Below are 16,452 nucleotides of genomic sequence, written 5' to 3'. Positions count from 1 at the left end.
GAGCAGGTCCTCTCTCAGGCCCTGCGTTAGTAACTTCTCATTTGACAAATGTTCTTCTGGATTAACGGACAAAATGTCCACATTTTATCAAAAGTCTTCCCAGAAACGTTGCTTCGCTCTTGTTGCCATGTGTCCCAGTATCTTTGCCCAAAAGCTGAGTAATGGGTTGATGAGTCAGTTCTGTAACTCCAGCTGAAATGATTGTGGACTAGCAGCGTGGCGTTCCGATGTTATGCTGCCACCCAGAGGACTGACACTCCACTTCCTGTATGGTGGCTGACTTGGTTGACTCGTCCCCGTACGCAGTCCAGGGTGAAGAACACTGTGGTGCCATTTTGTACCTGGAAGGATGCTCGCAGGGTCACGCTGGCCCATTGGCTACCGTCAGGCATATGTCCGCCCACTTGCTGGGCCAGGGGGACGGGTCGCGCTCCCGAATCTGGACCACTTAGCCTTAGCAGAGTCACTTTGACCAGGCTGCACGAGTGAATCAGTTTCAGGTCTAGAGCTACACTGGCAGTGCCGCTCTCGCTGAAGACTAAATTTCTGGCCGGTTCTGCGGACCCCTTACCCGGCAGCCCCATTTGGCGCACCCGAGGACTGCTCTGGCGGAAGAAAAGAGGTTTGTTTCTCACAGCTCCTGAAGGAAGTCCGGTCTGAGCCACGGTGGCATAGACGGAGGAGGAGACGGCGGCCGGAACCCAGACCAAGCTGAGAAGACTGATGCCTGTACCGTCACTGAAGAAACGTACGTTGCACTGAGCAGGAGACAGAATCTCAAAGACCAGCGTGTCTCCGGAACCAACTGCAGTGGCTCCGGAGAGAGAGATGGATGTGTCGCGGTAGTGGACGCCTGGTTTGAAGCTGCGGCAGAGCTCCGTGCCCGTACCGTTGTGGTTGAGGTACGCCAACATCTGGAAGCCTTCACTCACGCATGCCTGACCCATGGAGTACAGCGCCTGTTGGAATACAAAGCGCACCGTGCCGCTTTCTGCAAAACGTATACCACGACCGTCATGGGTCAACCCAACTACGTAAGGGTCCGAAGTGGAGGAGGAGCTGAAGATCGGGCGATGGATTGTATGGTAGTGTGCGGACAACACCGCCTGTGCCGTCATGGCGACGGCACCGGTGTCATGGGACAGCCACATGAGGCTTAGGGAAGCCGCTGAGGGGTCATACAGCTGTAGACCTTCGTTACTTTGGTTGCAGTGGTGGTTGGCACTCCAAAGGGAAGTGGAAATCGTATGCCCAGGGGCAACCTCTGCTACCCCACTCATGCTGACACCCTGAAGTGACCTCACTTCCTGCTGCTCAATCCTGACGCCGACAAGGTCACGGGCTCCGGAGCCGTCTGTGCCGTTCAGACGCAGGCACACTTGCACGAAGCTGCGGCAGCCGTGGTTCACGGAGAGGTTCTCCTCCAGCCAGACCAGACCGTGTTTCCTCAGCAGCAGCCGGCCTCCCTCGGCCGACACCAGGCCCCCGTCGGTCGCTCCCTGGATGTCAAGCCGCACACCTGGCGAGGCGAGATTCATCGAGCGACCTTTGGCACCGGGCAGGCTGGCGCGTCCGGCCCAGGACAGAGAGAGGACGCCGTCGCCGGCAGAAAGTCCAGCGCAGACGGTGTCAGCGGTAAAAGTACACGGTGACGTCACCGCCTCTCCATCACACTCGGTGCAGGCCTGACACTCGTCCATGTCCAAGTTAAAGAAGTAGTCGGGTCCACACACGCCGGCCCTGGCATCTCGCTCTGTCATCCCTTGACACCTAAATCCTCCTGAGGGGAACATGGGAAATGAATATGACTTCAAAACAATCACATTTTGAAAAAGGAAATCATTTGCTTTGCATGAACATAAGTCATACGCCGGTATAAGTCATACCCCAACTATGGGGTATGACTTGGGGTCGGACCCCTCAAACCCTGGGCACAAACTGTTCAAACTCTTCCCCTGCAAAAACTGAAATCTAAGTAAGATTAAATACCTCAAATAAGCGTGATATTTGCTTATTTTCTGTCTGATAAGATCATTCTTCTCACTGAGCAGATTTTATGTCAGTGTTTTACTTGTTTTAAAGGCCTACTGAAATGACATTTTTTATTTAAACGGGGATAGCAGATCCATTCTATGTGTCATACTTGATAATTTCGAGATATTGCCATATTTATGCTGAAAGGATTTAGTAGAGAACATCGACGATAAAGTTGCAACTTTTGCTCGCTGATAAAAAAAGCCTTGCCTGTACCGGAAGTAGCGTGACGTCACCGGAGGAAGGACTTCTCACAATTCCCCATTGTTTACAATGGGGCGAGAGAGATTCGGACCAGGAAAGCGACGATTACCCCATTAATTTGAGCGAGGATGAAAGATTTGTGGATGAGGAACGTTAGAGTGAAGGACTAGAATGCAGTGCAAGACATATCTTTTTTTGCTCTGACCGTAACTTAGGTCCAAGCTGGCTCATTGGATTCCACACGTTCTCCTTTTTCTATTGGGGATCACGGATTTGTATTTTAAACCACCTCGGATACTATATCCTCTTGAAAATGAGAGTCGAGAACGCGAAATGGACATTCACAGTGACTTTTATCTCCATGACAATACATCGGCGAAACACTTTAGCTACAAGCTAACGTGATAGCATCGTGCTTAACTGCATATAGAAACAAAGGAAATAAACCCCTGACTGGAAGGATAGATAGAAAATCAACAATACTATTAAACCATGGACATGTAAATACACGGTTAATGCTTTCCAGGCTGGCGAAGGTTAACAATGCTGTTGCTAATGACGCCATTGAAGCTAACTTAGCAACCGGACCTCACAGAGCTATGCTAAAAACATTAGCTCTCCACCTACGCCAGCCAGCCCTCATCTGCTCATCAACACCTGTGCTCACCTGCGTTCCAGCGATCGACGGTGCGACGAAGGACTTCACCCAATCACAGATGCGGTTGGCCGCCCGGAGACGGAGGAAGTTAAGGTGAGTTCGGCGGCTAGCGCGTCTGCTATCCATCTCTGTTCTCCTGGTTGTGTTGCTGTAGTCCGCCGCTAATACAACGATCCCACCTACAACTTTCTTATTTGCAGTCTCCATTGTTCATTAAACAAATTGCAAAAGATTCACCAACACAGATGTCCAGAATACTGTGGAATTTTGAGATGAAAACAAAGCTTTTTGTATAGGATCCAATGGATCCGTATACTTCCGTACCAACCCTTGACGTCACGCGCATACGTCAGCATAAAAAAACGTTTTCAACCGGAAGTGTGGCAGGAAATTTAAAATTGCACTTTATAAGTTAACCCGGCCGTATTGGCATGTGTTGCAATATTAAAATTTCATCATTGATATATAAACTATCAGACTGCGTGGTCGGTAGTAGTGGCTTTCAGTAGGCCTTTAAGGGCTTTGGTCCTAAATGATCTCAGTAAGATATTACAGCTTGTTGCTGAGATTTGATGACCTATATTGAGTAAAACATGCTTGAAACTAGAATATCAACTGTTGCAAAGCTGTGTCATCAACACTCACAAGTATAAAACTACTTTTTTAAAGTAATAATTTCTTACTTCAAGCATGAAAAAAAAAATCGTGATGCAGTTAGAAATGTTAAAATATCTAAACCTCAGATATTTATTAATGGAAATATAAAACAAGCTGCAGATGGTGTATTTGATGGAGAAACAGCTGGAAAGAGATACCGTAGATTTCCACTCTCTAAGGTAAATATTCTACATTAGGTAACACTTTAGTATGGGGAAAATATTCTAAGTAACAAAGACTTAATTTAGAGTTATTTGGACACTAGGGGAACATATAAGGGTTAGGGTTACTAATAAGCAATAATTCTGAGGTTAATAAGGGAAGACTCTTAGTTAATGTCTTACTGGTTGTATAATAAGGCCATGCAGAATAAGGCATTAATAAGTACTTAATAATGATTAATTACGAGCCAATATGTTACTAATTAGCATGTTAATAAGCAACTAATTAATAGTGAATATCTTCCCCATACTAAAGTGTTACCCTACATCATTATGACATTACTTCATAAAACTACTGTACTTGTTAGTAGTACATTCTATTGTATTGTTTTATACAATTTTTCCTATCTAAAAGGTTGTTTTTCTTATGAAAAGGCATGTTACATGTTAAAATTGTGCTATTTTGGGGCCAAATCCCAATTTTTAATCAGATATGTTGATTTGAGATCCAAGTGTTCGCCACAGAACCAATTAAGCTCATAAATTGAGGTACTACTGTATATTTCTAAATTCATAATATCGTGCTCATATTTGGCCCTCCTTTGCTGGAAATCTGGCACTTGAGCTTAATAGAAAGTAGAATTTTGGCAAGTGTTATGTATATCAAGCTTGCAAGGAGCTTAACACTATTAAAAATATGTGGTCACTACTTTGACCTCGACTGTATCTCTTATGTGTGACTGCCATCTACTGGTCACACTTATCATTACACCATCTAGCAAATAAAATTGCTTCGAGGTCGGAAAGCACAACCAGAATCATTGCGTACATTAGGCGCACCGGGTTGTAAGGCGCACTGTCGGTTTTTGAGAAAACTAAAATATTTTAAGTGCGCCTTATAGTCCGAAAAATACGGTAAAGGAGTTATGTACAGTCTGTTATGTTTTACCATGAATGTTGTATTACCTGGTGTGTTGAGACACGTCAGTTGATCTTCACAAAGGTTCGTTATTTCAAGGCATTCATCTCGGTCCTGGAACAACAAATACAAAGTTAACGTGACCAAACATGGCCAAAAAAATGTGTTCAGTTTCTTTCCGTGTTCTGAGATTAGATGACTAAATGGAACCTGGCAGATTCTGTCCGCGTGGACCGAACACTGGGCAACCAGGAAGAAGCCAGCAGGACACACGGTGCACTTCTCACAGCGAGGGCGACCCGCGCTGAAGCCGCAGTACTCGTCGGGACCACAGCCGGCACAGGCCGCGAGGGAATGGCCCACCTGGGGGGGGGCGTCAGTCAGTGCAATCACAAATAATATCCACAATATTGTAAAATCATGATTCAGGCGGATGTTAATTTAGGGTTAGGAGTATTGGGTAGTGGGACGGGCATTGAAAAATGTACTTTTTTGGGGTGTAAATGTGCTATTAATATACCAAACGGTTGATATTGACCTCCATGACACTGGCCTCCATGTCCACCTTGTGCAAAGAGAGGGCCTGCTGAGCTTGGTGAGGTCCACTCGGCTCGTTCAGAGCCTCGACGCGAGTGTCCAGCTCCTCCTGGAGGTTCTGCATGGACATCTGCTTGATGGTGTCCAATAGTACGTTGTATTGCACCTTCACCTGAGAAAACAACATTGACCAATTATTCCAACTACCGTACTATAAGGCGCACTAAAAGTCCTTTCATTTTCTCAAAACAGTGCGCCTTACAGTCGTGGTCAAAAGTTGACATACACCACATAACTTTCCTCCGGAAGGTCTTATCTTTGTCCATGTGATGTCAGATGAAACAAAAATTTAGCTGTTTGGCCACAATACCCAGCAATATGTTTGGAGGACAAAAGGTGAGGCCTTTAGTCCCAGGAACACCAATTCCTACCGTCAAGCATGGTGGTGGTAGTATTATGCTCTGGGCCTGTTTTGCTGCCAATGGAACTGGTGCTTTACAGAGAGTAAATGGGACAATGAAAAAGGAGGATTACCTCCAAATTCTTCAGGACAACCTAAAATCATCAGCCCGGAGGTTGGGTCTTGGGCGCAGTTGGGTGTTCCAACAGGACAATGACCCCAAACTCACGTCAAAAGTGGTAAAGGAATGGCTAAATCAGGCTAGAATTAAGGTTTTAGAATGGCCTTCCCAAAGTCCAACGCTGAAGAAACAAGTCCATTAAAGAAAAACCAACAAATTTAGCCGAACTGCACCAATTTTGTCAAGAGGAGTGGTCAAAAATTCAAGCAGAAGCTTGTGGATGGCTACCAAAAGCGCCTTATTGCAGTGAAACTTGCCAAGGGACATGTAAGCAAATATTAACATTGCTGTATGTATACTTTTGACCCAGCACATTTGCTCACATTTTCAGTAGACCCATAATAAATTCATAAAAGAACCAAACTTCATGAATGTTTTTTGTGACCAACAAGTATGTGCTCCAATCACTCTATCACAAAGAAATAAGAGTTGTAGAAATGATTGGAAACTCAAGACAGCCATGACATTATGTTCTTTACAAGTGTATGTCAACTTTTGACCACAACTGTATAACCCGGTGCGCCTAATGTACGAAATCATTTTGGTTGTGCTTACCGACATCGACGCTATTTTATTTGGTACATGGTGAAGTGATAAGTGTGACCGGTAGATGGCAGTCACACATAAGAGATATGTGTAGACTGCAATATGACTCAAGTAAACAACACCAAAATTGTTTATGTTCCATTGAAAATATAGAACATTACACACGGCGCTCAAAGACCGATCAACATGTTTTAGTACGACTTTGGTAAGCTATGAAGCCGCACCGCTTGATGGATTGTACTGTGCTTCTACATAGGAGTATTATTATGGTGTGTGTATAAGGTAAGACATACGTTTTGTTTCGCAATATTATGCAGAAGCAAATTTTCTTACCTTCTGGTACCTGTCGATCTGTATTTGGGATCTGCATAACTCCGGAAAATTTGCGCGCGTCCGCCTTCGTAGTCCGTGGCAACACCGTAGCCCAGGGATCCCCAAATTTTTATCGATGGGAAAATGCATTTTTAGACAATATGATTTGCCTGAGTGGGGAGGAGACCCCGAGAGTAACAAGCGGTAGAAAATAGATTAGAAAGGACAAATTTAAAAAAAAAACTTGAGACTTCCCGCGGGCCGGATTTTGGACGCCGGCGGGCCATAGTCGTAGTTTGGGGACCCCTGTCGTAGTCGATAAGCTTCTTCTTTTTCTCTATCTTCTTGTTATGGGACATTCATCCTCCGCTGTTGCCATTTCTAATATAAAGTAGTGTAAAGTTCTAACTTATATCTGTCAGTGAACTCGCCATGAAAGCGCTAAAACATACCGGTGTAGTGAGTTTACATTATTCACCCAAGGAACTTTAGTTATTAGAGAATTCCGTCCAGACAGTTTTTCACGGGACACATTTCCGGTGTTGTTGTTTCCGGATGAGGAGATGCTGCTCACTATTGATTTAAGTAAAGTCTGAATGTCATTAAAACAGTTAGCTCCATCTTTTGACTCTTCTTCAACTACCGTCCTTGCACGCTACACCGCTACAACAAAGATGACGGGGAGAAGACGCTGCCGAAGGTGAGCTACGTAAATAAGACCGCCCACAAAACGGCGCATCCTGAAGCGGCTTGAAGATGATCTGTAAAACATCATCTATGCAACATTTTGACCACCATTACATGTTATGTAGACCAGAAGGAAGTGTTTTCAATTTAGAAAAAATTAATAAAAATATGACCCCTTTAATGATAATAATAATAATAATAGATATTTTTTGTAAAAAGCACTTTACATTGAGTAAACAACCTCAAAGTGCTACAGTGTATTAAAAAAATAAAAATAAAGACAATAAAAAATAAAAAAATAAAAAAAACTAGAACAACCAAATAGCTAAAACTAGTATGAATATATCTAAAAACAAGGCTTTTTTAAAAAGAAGGGTTTTTAATCCTTTTTTAAAAGCATCCACAGTCTGTGGTGCCCTCAGGTGGTCAGGGAGAGTGTTCCACAGACTGGGAGCGGTGGAGCAGAAGGCCCGGTCTCCCAATGTTCGTACCTTTGTCCTATAATCCGGTGTGCCTTTTGTATGAAAACAGACCTGAATAGACCCGCTCACCGGCAGTGCGCCTTATAATCCGGTGCGCCCTATGGTCCGGAAAAATACGGTATACATGATTTAACATCTTCTTCACTGCACACTCACTTGCTCCATGTAGTCGTGCATCTTCCTCTGTTGCTCCAGTATTTCTCTCTGCTGCTGGACTAGCGCCCCCTGTTGCTCGCTGACGAGTCTGTGCAGGTCTTTGACCTCTTCCCGCTGACCCTTCAGGGCCTCCACGATCTTCTCCTGGTCCTTGGACAGCTGCAGCTGCAGGACGACAGCGTCCTCTGAAGGAACATCATTGGCACCTGCGGTGAGATTCGAGCAACCGTTATGTGACAGCCTTGTTCACAAAGTCCCAAGGTACACATCAGTTCCAGACATGGAAGGAAAACATTCATAAAAATGATTTTTAAAAGTTAAAAAGTTAGCTTTCCCTCAGAGGATATAGAACATTCTGCCTAAGAAACTAAACCATTGAACCATTGCGGCCTAAAAATGCTTGAATTTGCAGCAGCTTTTTCGTTTTGTTTTTTTACTTTTAATAAAATTGAATTTACTTGTAATTGTATGAATCTGTAATCAATGTTTTAAATGTTCTTTGTAATCTTCGAATCTATTTTATTTGGTGCATGGTGTAATGATAAGTGTGACCAGTAGATGGCAGTCAAACATAAGAGATACGTGTAGACTGCACTATGATGGCAATATGACTCAAGTAAACAAATGTATATGTTCCATTGAAAATATAGAACATTACACACGGCGCTCAAAAATCTATCAAAATGTTTTAGTACGACTGTTATGGTTGTAGGAGGGAGATGACGTCAACAGACACTAGGGGGCGTAATGTTCAATGATGTATTATATATATACCGTATTTCCTTGAATTGGCGCCGGGAATATGGTATTCGCATGCCTCGAATTACAGCCGGGTCAAACTCGTTTCGCAAAATAATTAGCGCATGCTTGGCACTTCCGCCGGGTCAAATATGAGTCATTAAATGACTCCCGCCTCCTGGTGGTAGAGGGCGCTAGTGATCCTTCTTGCGACTGCTGGTACTGTAGAAGAGTGCTGCAGAAGAAGACAACCGGCAGCAAGAGTGCGCAGCCATTGTTTGCTTGGACTTTTACCATGGAGGATTACATATCTAAAATAAAACAGTTTTCTAAACTGGACTTTCAATCGAAGCAGGAGGTAATACTTAAAAGGAAGATCTCCATCGAGACAGAGAGACTTTTAAAACTGAAGAAAGATAAGGAAGACTTCTATATCGATGCTTTTCTTCAAAAGGAGCTGGCATGGACTCATTTATACCTAAAGGTAAGACAATAATAAAGTTTTTTTATTAAATGTGCTTTTCGTGATAAGGTAAGCGCCGGAGTGAGAAGAGGTTTTAAAATAATTAGCGCATGCTTGGCCATCCCGCAGGCTTCTGGTAAGCGCAGGAGTGACAGGAGGTTTTAAATTAATTAGCGCCCCTGCGGCTAATCAAGGAAATACGGTAGTTAATATATAGAGTATATATATAATAATAATAAACAATACTAATAAACTATAGAATGGTGTGTGACAAAATCCAAGAGCGTATGTGTGTGACTATGTGTGTAGATTAGCTGTTGAGTGTTACCGTAAATGTTGAATGAGGAAGCAGACAAAACCAAAAAGGGAAAAGCAGAAGGGATCCGAGATCCACGTGAGGTCCGTGGGGCAGAAAGAGGCGTCAGAGTCCGGGGGCGAACGAGTAGTCGAGGAACGAGGGAGTTAGTCAGAGTCCAGAGGGAGATCCAGGGAGAAGTGAGACGCACAGCTCACTTTCAGGGCAACGGAGGATAGGTACACTATTGAGAAACTAAGTTCCCGCCAGGATCCTTGGGTCCACTGGTCCTTTATCCAGCTCGCCCTCATAAGTCCCAGATGTGCAGATTGCCGATTATCTGCAGTCTTGTCGCTGCGTGGGCGTGCTGTGCTCAGCGTGAGTGGGGGCGTGTCCGGGCGAGAAGCCAGAGGAGGAACTGTGACACTCAGTTGCAGGAGGGAAGCGGGTTCGAATCCGCGCCGTGACAATGACTTTGGTAAACTATGAAGCCGCACCGCTTGATGGATTGTACTGTGCTTCAACATACCAGTGTTATTATGGTGTGTGTATAAGGTAAGACATATTATCTGGCGGTTTGTTTCGCAATATTATGCAGATCCCAAATACAGATCTGCAGGTACCAGAAGGTAAGAAAAGTTGCTTTTGCATAATATTGTGAAACAAAACGCCAGATAATATGTCTTACCTTATACACACACCATAATAATACTTGTATGTAGAAGCACAGTACAATCCATCAAGCGGTGCGGCTTCATAGCTTACCAAAGTCGTACTAAAACATTTTGATAGATTTCTGAGCGCCGTGAGTAATGTTCTGTTTTTTCAAAGGAACATATAAAATGTTGGTGTTGTTTACTTGAGTCATATTGCAGTCTACACGTATCTCTTATGTGTGACTGCCATCTACTGGTCACACTTATCATTCCACCATGTACCAAATAAAATAGCTTAGAGGTCGGTAAGCAAAATCAGAATTAATCAGTACATTAGGCGGGTTATAAGGCGCGCTGTGGAGTTTTGAGGGGGGAAAAAGGATTTTAAGTGCGCCTTATAGTCCAGAAAATACAGTAAATCATCAGGTTAGAGTGTCCGCCCTGAGATTGGTAGGTTGTGAGTTCAAACCCCGGCCGAGTCATACCAAAGACTATAAAAATGGGACCCATTACCTCCCTGCTTGGCAAGGGTTGGAATTGGGGGTTAAATCGCCAAAAATTATTCACAGGCGTGGCCACCGCTGCTGCTCACTGCTCCCCTCACCTCCCAGGGGGTGATGGGTTAAATGCAGAGATCAATTTCGCCACACTTAGTGTGTGTGTGTGACAATCATTGGTCTTTTAACTTTTTTTTCTTTTTTTTTTTAATCTGGTTTTCTGGCTATTTTGTGGGGATGCACAATATATTTTTTTCAAGCCGATACCTTCCTGCTTTTGAAAACCGTAATATGATCACAGATAACTACAATATACTGTATACAGCAATTTTTTTTATTTATTTAGATTTAACCGTAGTTGTGCAAAAGTAGCGGTACAAACTGTGCCTGCCCCAGCTTACAAGTTTTTGGTGTTGCGAGCCTCTCCACTATTTGGCATCAAGAATGCCACAATAGAAATTGTAAGATCAGACTTTTTGCGCTTTACAAACTTTTCAAAACACCGTGGTAGCGATGGTGGCGTTTTAGGTGGTTGATAAGGTTTGATGTGTTGGGAGTTTGATCCATTTTTTTCTGCTTCGAGGAATGTTTGCAGAGCATTTGGTGCAAAACAGCCCGCACAAAGTCTTCTCCTGAAACAGTAAAAGATGTCCCACACGATTAATGCCATGTTTGTTTACAATGAGCTCTGGGAAATTTACGACAGGCTTACATCACGCCAGTGGGGGGAAGAGGAGCGCTTGATTTGCTCACATTAACCCCCTCAAACACAGAATATTTAATGGACCACAATGGAAACAAGCCTTTTGGCTTTTTGTGCCATTCATTTGCCTTTTTAAAGCATTACATGGATTCAATTCTTTAAGATGTCAATAAACTTCTCAATCAATCAATCAAAGTACGAGTAACCTTGCTTCATTAGAGTGTTGTTGTTGTTTTTTTTAATCGGTTATCGGAGCTATTTTTTAAAAGTTATCTGTTTTATCATAATTCCTCAGACTATTGTGCATCCCTATTATTTTGTATATCAAATTAAAGATTGAAAAATTTGTTTCCTACACTGCAAAAAGTCAGTGTTCAAAAACAAGAAAAAAATATACAAAAATGAGGGGTGTTTTATTTGAACTAAGCAAAATCATCTGCCAATAGAACAAGAAAATTTGGCTTGTCAAGACTTTCCAAAACAAGTAAAATTAGCTAACCTCAATGAACCCAAAAATACCTTAAAATAAGTATATTCACACTAATAACAACTGTACTATTACATGAGTACGTATTTTCTATTGTTTCATTGAAAATAAAACAGCAAAGTCCATTTGGCTGTCATCTGTTTTAATTATGAGACACAATTGTGTCAAAGTCATGATTTTTTTTTTTTTCATGCTTGAAATAAGAAATTATTACTTTAAAAAAAGTAGTTTTATACTTGTGAGTGTTGATGACACAGCTTTGCAACAGTTGATATTCTAGTTTCAAGCATGTTTTACTCAATATAGGTCATCAAATCTCAGCAACAAGCTGTAATATATTACAGAGATCATTTAGGACCAAAACACTTAAAACAAGTAAAACACTCTAACATAAAATCGGCTTAGTGAGAAGAATTATCTTATCAGACAGAAAATAAGCAAATATCACCCTTATTTGAGATATTTAATCTCACTAATATTTCAGTTTTTGCAGTGTATATATATTCCAAAACATGCATTTAATCCCTTCAAATACCTCAACAGAGGTATCAAAAGTGTGGCACATACAGGGGCCTTTAGGCCTAGGGATCTGTTTGTATAAATAAACATTAAATACGGCAACAATAAAGGAAAAGGGTTATTAATAACTAATAACTAGCAATACCACAAAACTTTGTTTTTAGATCTGTATCACTTTTTAACCTTAAAACGGGGGCTCTCGGGCACATAAATGTTGGTGACTGGTGAGTTTTGATTGATTTTTGGTCAAGTTTATCCTTCACAGATAAATGTTGCCATTCTGTTTCTGTTTTAGCAGGTAAGAGATCTTTTTTTTCCCTTTTTTTTAAAGTGCAGACGCCGCTGTAGTGGCTGCTGGTGGCAGGAGCTCTGTTCTCTTGTATCATCCTTTTGTGTTCATGATTTTCCCATGTGTTTTTTTTTTTTTTTTGCCTTTTGGTTCGGGACCCTTTGGAACTGTGCGACAAGGGGTGGCACTTTCGTGACTTCTGCCGTGCTTTTTTGTGACCTTCTAGATCTGCCTCCCGGGAGCCTTTTTGGCCATGGAGACCAGCTGCTGGGTCTCTGCCACACCAGAGTCTGTTTGGAGAGACTGGAGGAGATGTGGATGAAGAGACGGGTGCTGCGGAGCTGGCGCTGAGTGCCGGGACAGGCGAGCTTCACGGTGTCTTGGCTGAATGAGCAGGTATCGGACCTGCACACCTCGGTCTCCTGGGAAGCATCCTCGCTCATCCATGCAGACTGGACACTGACTGAGAGTTAGTGGGCGGCCGAGGGTGGAGTCGGCTCTCTTGGTTGCCTTGTTGGGTCTGCTCCTGTCTCTGGCCATGCTCCCACCCACCCCAGCAGACGATGGCGTGGAACACTGCAGAGGCCACCACAGTGTATATGTTTCTTTTTATTTTTGTCGTTGTTTTACTTTTGTAGCTGTATGTAGAAGTGGCTGGTTGCATCAACTCTGCTCTTTTAATGTCCTTTGTTTTCTTTGATGTTTCCCTCTTACACACATGTTTATGTGTGCTATGGCTATGAGGTTTTTTTCTTCCTTGGCCCAGGCTAATACTGAATTTTTTTTTCTCACCTCCCCCACCCCCCGTCCCCAGCGTTTACCTGTTTCTCACCTTTTTTTGGAAGGGGCGCCAGAACTTGGCAGACGCGTCAGCGATCCTGTTCTGTCTCCCTGTAATGTTTGTCTGATCTTGAATGGGATTGTGCTGAAAATCTTAATTTCCCCTCGGGGATTAATAAAGTACTTCTGATTCTGATATTTAACTGCAGTTATAAAAGACATTTTGATGTACAGTCATGGTCAAAAGTTTACATACACTTGTAAAGAACATAATGTCATGGCTGTCTTGAGTTTCCAATCATTTCTACAACTCTTATTTTTTTGTGATAGAGTGATTGGAGCACATACTTGTTGGTCACAAATAAAACTACAGCTCAATTTTGACATCTGACATCACATGGACCAAGATAAGACTTTCTGGAGGAAAGTTCTGTGGTCAGATGAAACAAAAATTGAGCTGTTTGGCCACAATACCCAGCAATATGTTTGGAGGAGAAAAGATGAGGCCTTTAATCCCAGGAACACTACACCTACCGTCAAGCATGGTGGTGGTAGTATTATGCACTGGGCCTGTTTTGCTGCCAATGGAACTGGTGCTTTACAGAGAGTAAATGGGACAATGAAAAAGGAAGATTACCTCCAAATTCTTCAGGACAACCTAAAATCATCAGGCCGGAGGTTGGGTCTTGGGCGCATTTGGGTGTTCCAACAGGACAATGACCCCCAAACACATGTCAAAAGTGGTAAAGGAATGGCTAATTTTGTCAAGAGGAGTGGTCAAAAATTCAAGCAGAAGCTTGTGGATGGCTACCAAAAGCGCCTTAATGCAGTGAAACTTGTCAAAGGGACATGTAAGCAAATATTAACATTTCTGTATGTATACTTTTGACCCAGCAGATTTGCTCACATTTTCAGTAGATCCATAATAAATTCATAAAAGAAACAAACTTCATGAATGTTTTTTTTGTGACCAACAAGTATGTGCTCCAATCACTCTATCACAAACAAATAAGAGTTGTAGAAATGATTGGAAACTCAAGACGGCCATGACATTATGTTCTTTAAACTTTTGACCACGACTGTACCAAAGAGGGCCATGCAAAATAAATTTGGGAACCACTGAATAACAATCTAATAGCTCCATTTGCAAAAGGAATAAAGCTAAGTTTTGATAAAGTACTGCATAGTTAAGTACTGGGACCTCTAAACACTACATGCTACTTACATAATTACATACTGACCTGCTTTCATGTCACATGTCATCTGTATCCAAGCGCCACGTTCCGACCTCTCCTCCATAAACTGTGCCGCTCGGTCTCTTACATGAACGGGTGAGGTCTTCCCCTCTATTCCCTTTTGCGTGCCGCATCCAACACATGGTTTGGCTTGATGCGGTTTACAGCCGTTCCCTTTGCAGTCCTGCGACGTGTCCCCGTGGCTGGGCGCGTTGCGATGTGCGACGGTGGTGGGGCAGGTCCCGCCTGCGCAGCCAGGATGGAACACCTCGGCGGTGATGGTCCTCGGGTTGGTCCGCCTGGCGCCAAAGCCTCCCTGCTGAGGTTGGATGTTGGCGTAAGTGGTCAAAGGGGCTACCTTGGTTTGGGAACGGGCGTACACCCGAGAGTCCTGTTGGGAACCGGTGTGCGTTTGTCCGGGGTGAAACTGGTGTCTGGACACCGATGTCCCCTGGCAGTTAGGTCCCACACACACTGTGCTCCAGTCCTGGTTCGTGAGGCATCGAAGACCCCGGCACACTTCAGCAGCACTCTCGTTCAGCAAAAAACTGAGACCAAACAGGAATATTAGAGAGAAAAATGCCATGTTGAGATGCTTAAAGATCCTCTCAGCGTTAAACCTTCAGGTCTTATCTTGCTTGCATCTCTTCAGAGTCTGTCCATCCATGGAACTAACAACTGAAGTCATCGAGCTCCAATGCACTCACTGGTCTCAGCCCCCCTTTTTGCTCCTTCTGCACAGCCCACATGTGGCGCTCACTGCTCCTAATTGGCAACAGCTTTTGCTTCCAGTCTTAAATTAACCCGTAGTTTTCCCCGGACATGCCACTCTGCCAAGTCACACCACAAAACGTAGTAAATGCTTCTGGGCTGTTCTGTTCCAAATTATCAAGCTACCAGATACCTATCAGGGTATTCTGTACATGGAGAAGACATGTATACTTTTTAGAGATGTCCGACAATATCGGACTGCCGATATTAACGGCCGATAAATGCTTTAAAATGTGATATCGGAAATTATCGGTATCGGTTTCAAAAAGTAAAATGTATGACTTTTTAAAACGCCGCTGTGTACACGGACGTAGGGAGAAGTACAGAGCGCCGATAAACCTTAAAGGCACTGCCTTTGCGTGCCGGCCCAGTCACATAATATCTACGGCTTTTCACACACACAAGTGAATGCAAAGCATACTTGGTCAACAGCCATACAGGTCACACTGAGGGTGTCCGTATAAACAACTTTAAAGGCCTACTGAAATTTGATTTTCTTATTTAAACGGGGATAGCAGGTCCATTCTATGTGTCATACTTGATCATTTCGCGATATTGCCATATTTTTGCTGAAAGGATTTAGTAGAGAACATCGACGATAAAGTTCGCAACTTTTGGTCGCTGATAAAAAAAGCCTTGCCTGTACCGGAAGTAGCGTGACGTCACAGGTTGTGGAGGTCCTCACATCTGCACATTGTTTACAATCATGGCCACCAGCAGCGAGAGCGATTCGGACCGAGAAAGCGACGATTTCCCCATTAATTTGAGCGAGGATGAAAGATTTGTGGATGAGGAAAGTGAGAGTGAAGGACTAGAGGGCAGTGGAAGCGATTCAGATAGGGAGGATGCTGTGAGAGGCGGGTGGGACCTGATATTCAGCTGGGAATGACTAAAACAGTAAATAAACACAAGACATATATATACTCTATTAGCCACAACACAACCAGGCTTATATTGAATATGCCACAAATTAATACCGTATAACAAACACCTCCCCCCTCCCGTCCATATAACCCGCCAATACAAATCAAACACCTGCACAACACACTCAATCCCACAGCCCAAAGTACCGTTCACCTCCGCAA

General features: G+C 43.4%; 1 protein-coding gene across 1 annotated transcript; it reads right to left on the bottom strand.

Annotated features, from left to right (window-relative positions):
• Positions 1 to 230: 230 nt before the first annotated feature.
• Positions 231 to 15,196, bottom strand: LOC133664301 (uncharacterized). Its single transcript, XM_062068809.1, has 6 exons — positions 14,603 to 15,196; positions 7,935 to 8,140; positions 5,172 to 5,342; positions 4,844 to 4,996; positions 4,681 to 4,747; positions 231 to 1,780 (listed from the first exon to the last, which is right to left on the bottom strand). The coding sequence occupies exons 1-6, from the start codon at positions 15,180 to 15,182 to the stop codon at positions 231 to 233; spliced, it is 2,727 nt and encodes a 908-aa protein (XP_061924793.1). The 5' UTR covers positions 15,183 to 15,196.
• Between the last annotated feature and the right edge of the window lie 1,256 nt (positions 15,197 to 16,452).

Source organism: Entelurus aequoreus, linkage group LG14 (assembly GCF_033978785.1).
Source record: "Entelurus aequoreus isolate RoL-2023_Sb linkage group LG14, RoL_Eaeq_v1.1, whole genome shotgun sequence".
In the NCBI taxonomy this organism is placed as follows: domain Eukaryota; kingdom Metazoa; phylum Chordata; class Actinopteri; order Syngnathiformes; family Syngnathidae; genus Entelurus; species Entelurus aequoreus.
This window is presented reverse-complemented; position numbering and strand designations above follow the sequence as displayed.

Bases quoted from the DNA above. Each gene is read 5' to 3' on its own strand.
- LOC133664301 (XM_062068809.1), bottom strand. From the start codon at position 15,182: ATGGCATTTTTCTCTCTAATATTCCTGTTTGGTCTCAGTTTTTTGCTG. The intron at 4,748-4,843 runs GTTCCATTTAGT...TTGTTGTTCCAG, and splicing joins ACGCGGACAGAATCTGCCAG to GACCGAGATGAATGCCTTGA. The intron at 1,781-4,680 runs GTAATACAACAT...TGTTCCCCTCAG, and splicing joins GACGTGTCTCAACACACCAG to GAGGATTTAGGTGTCAAGGG.